The 7,441-nt window shown below is 33.8% G+C and overlaps 1 protein-coding gene across 2 annotated transcripts in view; it reads right to left on the bottom strand.

The window, feature by feature from the left end:
* Window positions 1-2,518: 2,518 nt before the first annotated feature.
* LOC120085785 (KH domain-containing protein At5g56140) overlaps window positions 2,519-7,441 on the bottom strand; it is an 11,865-nt gene continuing 6,942 nt past the window's right edge. For both annotated transcript variants that reach the window (XM_039041971.1, XM_039041972.1), the window contains exons 6-7: window positions 3,702-3,845; window positions 2,519-3,242 (exon numbers count right to left, since the gene is read on the bottom strand). In XM_039041971.1, the coding sequence (XP_038897899.1) occupies window positions 3,093-3,242; window positions 3,702-3,845 (294 nt within the window). In that variant the 3' untranslated portion in view covers window positions 2,519-3,092. The remainder of the gene's footprint in view (window positions 3,243-3,701; window positions 3,846-7,441) is intronic.

The following is a 7,441-nucleotide window of genomic DNA, read 5'->3' as shown; positions in this document are numbered from 1 at the left end:
CGTACAACTAATTAATTTTAAGACATCAAGTTTATAAACTCTATTTTCATTTATAAATTTTATATTTTAGTACCCTTTTTACTAGTATTTTAAAATACCTAGCCAAGCTTTGAAAATTAGAAAACATTTGATAATGACTTCATTTTAAACTTTTAGTCCTCAAAATTTATGTTTATTCCTCTAGTTTCCTCATTTTAAAGAAATACTTGAATTCCTAATTAAATCCTAAAAATAAAAACTATTTTTCTAAAAAAAAAATCAAAATTAAGATTGATTTTTAAAAACATGTGTAGAAATTAGATAACAAAACATAAAAATTTGTGGATGAAATTAGTGAATATAAACTTAACTTTCAAAAATTAAAAACGACATACTTAAACCCTATCTCTATAAACACTACTTCTACCTCTAAATTTTTTTCTTTGTTATCTACATTTCACCAATAATTTAAAAAACCAAACCAAAATTTAAAAACTAAAAAAAAAACTATTAAAAAGTTGTTTTTATTTTTAAAATTTGACTAAAAATTAAACCATTGTACTTAAAAAAAAATGTAAATCATAATAAGAAATATTGATGAACTAGACTTAATTTTTAAAAACAAAAATCAAAATCAAAATGATTATCATAGTTTTCAAAAGCATGTTTTTATTTTCAAACTTTAAATGCAAGTAATTTACCAAGGTAAAAGCATAATTAGTTAAGAACAAACAAGCATATATTTCAAAAACGTAAAATTAAAATTAAAAACAAAATCATTACCAATGAGACCTAAATGTTTAACCAATTAGAGATCCAATCAACTGACAACTTATACTTAAGTTAACAATGATAAAAAGTTCCGATAAAAACGAATAAAAAACATGAAATTATTGTCTCTAATGTGGAAAAAGAAGGTTGAGAATAGGTATAAGGTTAACCTCCAAGCAGTTTTGTATAAGCTTCTCAAAGAGAAGGTCAAGAGTACTTCAGTTAGAAATATTCGATTAACAACAATAATAAGAAAAATAAGCCATTCATTCACTAGCCAATTGTACAAAATTGTGCCTAAATGTTCTCATTACACAAAACTTCGTTGTTCTAAGTTAGAAAAAAGTCGGTTTTTAAAAGATTGTGTTTGTCTGGTATATTGGATTAGTGTAATTCAAATGAAGCTAAGACTAAAAGCTGATCCAACCCATGCATGCAAAAACAAAAACTACAATAACAATGCCCCAAAATGGAGTCTTGCATCAATTAAGAAAGCGACCCCCATCCAAAAGAACTAAGACTTAACTGATAATTACCCAACAATGGAGAGACCTAACCGATAATCCAAAAGGGCAAATTTGTTCATCTTTTATAAGGCCCAAGCTTGTAGTACCTTTTTAACCATTTCAAGACAAGGCAATTACAAATATAACAATCAAGCACAAGATATTAATGAATACAGCATGATGCAAAAGTTTACAAATATAAAGATACAACACGATGCAAGAGTTTACAAATATAGTAAAATTTAAATCTAACTCTCAGAGTCTATCAACAATAGACAATATCGCTAGTAGAATTCTATTAGCAAGAGTCCATCATGGATAGATTTTCCTATATTTGCAATTCTTTAAAAATCTTTAAAAATATTGTTACACACTTAATTATTAGCCCCAAAAAATGTTACCCATCAAAAATTACCTTTTAAGACGTCATACTCGCAGACCAAATGCAAAGTTACCAGATAATTTCCTATAACCTATTCTTTTGCACAATCAAAACACATCATCTTGGCTTAACAAACCTAAATTTATTAAAATTTGTAAGCCTGAACTTCTGAGAGAAAATTTAATAAACACACATAGAAAGCCCCAATCAACATTCCAAAATTTCAAAACACAGAGAGAAATTGAGGGTTAGGTAGGATAGGGGAATTGATAACTCAACTTCCTAAGATGAGGCAAATATTATGCAAAGTCATAAAATAGATGCTAATCTCAAAGAAAACTGTTGTTATACCATACCACCTATCATCTTTGCAATGCAAATCTAGGATCTAACAGTAACTTTTTATTGCATTTGAAGACATGTTATGCCTTTGGTCAGCCTAGATATAAGCATGTCCAATTCATTATATTGATACTAGAAAGTCAAGCACAAAGACTAGATCATTCAAACCTTGGCATGAAAATGATGTTCGAGCAGCAGCGTCTTCAGGCCAACCGTCTGGTATGACCTGTAAACAAATTATCATCAATCCAAACATAACTCTGAGTCCAAGTTCTGGGTTGTCACTGTGCCAAAAGGTTCATTTTGAGAAGTTAGAAGTCATCTTCTCAAGCACATGAAGCTGACTATGGGTAGTTCTTCTAAGGCAGAGTGGTAAAGAGCGGGCCTTAAAAACGCATTTAAAAAACTTTAAAGACTACTAATATAAAGGATTAGTTAAGATACCACCTCGTAATATCCGAAGTACAAAACTGCAGCTCAAGCAAAATTTGTGAAGCAGAATGAAATTTCATAATAGTACAGATCTTAGAAGGCAAAGTATATCAAAGGTTTTGAATCTCTAGATCATATAAAAAGGAAATAATAAAGAATGTTTTTGAAGGGGGGAAAAGATTTCTACTCTTTCTAGTACAAAACACACCCAACAGAAACAAAAAAACAACTTAATAAATCAATAGTTCCTGTACCTCACAATCGCTTACAAGCCTTGGCCCTTTTTTCTTTAAGTCCCAAAAGAACCCACAATCCTAAATAATATCAGAACTTCTATCATAACCTTATAAAAAAAGCCTAGTAAATAACGCACATTAAATTCTTTTGAGAGATTTCGCAAACCATTAACTGCTAGAGCAACAAATATATATATAGCCCCCCCCAATCGCTAGTAATCCTTTACTGCTTTGACATTTCCATGTCAGTACATTACCTTCTCTTCCGAATACTACATAAACACACCATATAAATTTTAGTAAGAACCTGCACATAAGAGTGCGAGTGCCCCGATTGCAGTGAAGGCATTGGCTGCAGGCAACACCTTGGAATGGGACTGCTGATTACTCCCAGACGCTAGAAAACAATCTCCAAAAGCCTCTTCTATGAAGCAGCAATTCGATTTACCCCCTAGTCTTGGCTCTCTTCATTCCAAGGCTATTGTGGAAGGGAGACACTGAACTGGACATAGGCGAGCCCTCCTCACGAAGCGTGCCATTAAGCATGGCTAGCTCCCGTAGCTGTTGCTTCTTGTAGAAGTCGTGAGATTCTTCCTAAATATATAATTAATAGGAAGAGAAAATAACAAAAGGAAATTAGATCAGTAAGACCAATTAGGTCACTAAGATGGTGACCAAGTTATATAAGAGAGCGTTTGGGGCAAGGAGTTGGTTATTATACTCCTAGGTTATTATAATTGGATTTTAATAGTTTGTATTTTGGGTGTAGATTATTTTAGTTTGGGTTATAATAGTATGTTTTTGAGGTGTAAACTATTTTAGTTTGAGAAGGAAATAGTAAACGCTGTAACAAAGAATTAAAAAATGATAAATATAAAATAGTAAAAAATGTAACAAATTGTAAATAATGTAGCAAATGAGGGTTTTGAAATAGTATTTACTATAGCTAATTGAAGGTTTTGAAATAATATTTACTGTAGCAAGAGGTGGTTATTATAATTTTATGATAATCTTTACCCCGAACACCTCCCTAAGATCTCAAAAGATTCTCACCATTGGTTTGAGCAAGTCCTCAAGAATCTCACGGGCTTGCATAAGGCGAGCATCAATAATTTCAACGGGCAATTCCGCCTCAACAAGGATGTGGAGAGGCTCATTCAAATGCTCATAACCTGGTTTTCCTCTCATCATTTCTTCCTACAAGACATAAAACAATAGTATAAACTTGGCACCTTTATTATATACTGAATTCTGATTCTGTATTTTATGCTACAGAAGAAAAGTCAACTCCCCAGCATAAAAATGGTGAATAAGCTACTTTAAAATTAAATAAACATCATTACGCATATATTAAATTTATGCCTGAAGGAGACTAAACAAAGATACTTCATCTCCCTTGAAGACAAAAACTGACGTGGCTATTCTACAAAAGGAATCCTTGTAAAGTTCTCAAGTCGTAGAGAGACAGAGAGTGAAGAAAAGCAACATAACATTTTCACACTCAACATTTTTAGAAGACCAAATTAAACTTCCAAATATTTTAAATCATAGTTGATAAACATATAGGAATCTGTATCACTTGAGGTATCATTTGATCTGGAGAAAAATTTGGAAATGGTAAACATAACTCTATATCCAAACTACTTTGTGGACACCTATTCAAAAAGATAATTCGAATGGGAGGTCAAATATGGAATGCACCCATACCCGCACGAACACCAGAAGATGCACAAAGCTCCAAACAGTCATGAAAAGAGACTAATAATTACATAAGATTATACAAATTCAGACTAATATTTTGGAAAAAAAAAATAAAAGACAAGGAGCTCCTGGAAGATGCTAAGAGGTAATATGCAAGTTATACAGCCTCCTTTGCTTCTCTCACTTCTCTTTAGATTTTTTATAGACCAGATTTCTTAAACAAAAATTCTGATAACATTCACCCAAAAGACAAAACCAGAAAGGATTTCAGAAGTTACAGGTTCAATAATAGCCACACTGGACCAGAATGAAGGTCTAGGACAAAGGGAGCAAAATAACTAGAGCAATGCCAGTTAAAGGATATGGGCTCCTGACTTTTCTCGGTTTAGAAACTTGAATAGAACATTTGGATAGGTCACAAGATTACTTGGTTGACTTGTCAAATGTTCTAACATAAATGAAGGTATGGGATGAAATGAAAACTATCTCAAGCTGTCAAGCGGCAGTGGGACTTCTACACATGACAATGAATGACTTGGAGGTCAAGCAACAGGTACTAGATATAATCTTGTTCCAACGGAAATTCCCAAACACCATACAGCACCCAGGACAATCTTCTTTTTTCTAATCTGGCCAATTTCTAGACATACCAAAGTTTTGATGAAGTGGAGAGTAATTGAACCCGTTTCCTTCAGTGGAAGTCTCATTTCTGCATCCTTCCCAGGAGTTCTCTAATAATTTTCAACAGTAAAAGAGCATTTTAAACTACTAGTAAAATAATATATTAGATGCAGCCACCCCGCCATCAACTACCAGTTGGCTAAATGGACAGGTAAGGTCTTTCCCACTACTTCTCTGGGGCCTCCCTTGTGATGACCCCAATTGTTTGTCCTCATTAAACTCAATTGTAGAAAGGGCCAAAAGTGTCTTATATTCTTAACAATTGTAGAAAGGCCATTCTTCTCTAAGGAGTAGCGAGTAAATTTTATCAAGTATTTATATATATTGTGAGTTCAACATACTTTTTTGTTCTCAATTTAAGGTTCATTTCACTTTTAATAATAGGGCGGTGGTGGGTTGGACGTAGGATATACGATCAAATTATTGGGAATTGCCAATTTGCCTTGTTGATCAGGAATCTTTTTCCCCCAAACACGTGTTTTAGGTTTGCTCCAAAGATTGTTTGTTCAGGTTGAGGTGTTGCTTCTCCAAAGTGTATTTTTATTGAAGAAATAAGTTGGTACCCAGTGCAAAGAAGGAAAGAAAAAGATGGAAGAAGCGAAGTTTGCAAACGGTTGAATGAGAGAAACATGCCACTTGAAATAATTTTAAATTAATAAAAGTTAAATTTCAAGTAAAAATTGTCATACCATTCATGCCATGTCATTTTTCATTAGCCAATTAACGATCAATTTAATTGAGGGACCATTTAGAACTATTTCCTAAACTTCAGGAACTAAATAGACACCAAGCTCAAACTTCAAGGACCAAAAGTGTATTTTGTCGAAAATTTTACAATAGAAGATGGATTGATTAACAACTTTTTTAGTTTTACGGCATATATCCTTGATCAAGAGGTTGGAGGTTCAAACCCCTCATCGGAGACAATCCCCTTTGTATTCTTTTTCTAGGTCTAAAGGGTGCGTTTGGGTCAAGAAGTGGAATAGTGAGCTCCAAGGGCCCACAATGTAAAGACTTGATAAGGTATAAAATTGATGTTTGTTAGTATTGGCACCCACAAACTCCTTGGACCAAACAAGGAGTGGGGTTCACAACTCCCCTCCTCTCAACTCCTACTTCACGACTCCTTGGGCCACACATGGCTTTATTTCATAGTTCCACCCTTCTCCAAGTGATTTCATCTTATACTATATCATTTCTTGTAGATGCGGCAGCTCAGTTTAAAACTACTGAAGTTTTTGCATTTTCTTTGTTATTAGTTTTCAGTCAAACACTGTGACTTCTTCAGCAACGACACGTGAAATCCTGGATGAAACATGGCTTTCAATGGAACTTGCAACTGGTACACGACTGGCCCGCCTCGTGAGCCAAAATTCTTAGGAGTCAAATACGCAGAAAGATTTCAGACTTCAACATGTCTAGATAGTAAAGAGTGTTGCTTGATGATGAAGGCAGCTCGATTTCACCAAACCTTGGAAGGCATTTAAAAGGGGTCCTATAATGTGCATGTTTTTATTTTTACCTATTGTCGAAATGGATCAGCATCTATCCTCAATGCTGCATCATGTGCAAATTTGCCGAGGAAACTAAAATCTATTTGCTTTTCTGGTGTCAAGCAAGCTAGATATTTTTGGGATTTCATTTTGGTGAATTTTGTTTGCAAAAAAGCTCTTCTGGACATCCTCTCTCTTTTTCAACGGTCATCCTTAAAGGGAGAACTAGAGAAGAATACTTTGGCTTAATTTCACCCGGCTTACTTATGGTCTATATGGCTTGAATGAAAATCACGAATTTTCACAAATAAGGAAAAAAAAACCACCAAGCTTTTCTCAAATCTAGTACTCTGTTTCTATCTCTTAGTCAGAGTAACTGGTCCCCTTTTTGTAATTATAGTTTATCTAATCTCATGACCGATTGAAGAAGTTTTTTGTAATCCATTGGATAGGAATATCTGAGAGTTCAGGAGAAGCAGATTGATTTAGGTGTTTGTTTCTAGAAGGTTTATAACTATCCTCTGTTTCTCATTCTTAACAATTGGATCCTCTTTTTTCTGAATGTTTCTAGTTTCGACCTGGCATGGAAGATGGACCCCAAGATGTGGCATATTGTGTTAATAATGTAGGAATTTAACGAATTGAAATGATGGACAGCAAAAATGGGGGTAAAGGCTGGACTCCAAAACGAGCACTAGAACTTGAAAAACGGGGCTTAGATAGGCTTGCAAAGAACTAGCACTAGTAAGAAATCATCTTGAGTGATCGTCATTTGTCCATGATCTAGAAGGTTTATAACTATCCTCTGTTTCTCATTCTTAACAATTGGATCCTCTTTTTTTCTGAATGTTTCTAGTTTGATTTTTTCTGGATCGTCCATTTGTTTTTTGTTTTTTGTTTTTTTTTTTTGGGGGGGGG

This window comes from Benincasa hispida, chromosome 9 (assembly GCF_009727055.1).
Source record: "Benincasa hispida cultivar B227 chromosome 9, ASM972705v1, whole genome shotgun sequence".
NCBI classification, from domain to species: domain Eukaryota; kingdom Viridiplantae; phylum Streptophyta; class Magnoliopsida; order Cucurbitales; family Cucurbitaceae; genus Benincasa; species Benincasa hispida.
The sequence above is the reverse complement of the archived record's forward strand: the minus strand, read 5'-3'. Positions and strand labels throughout refer to the sequence as shown.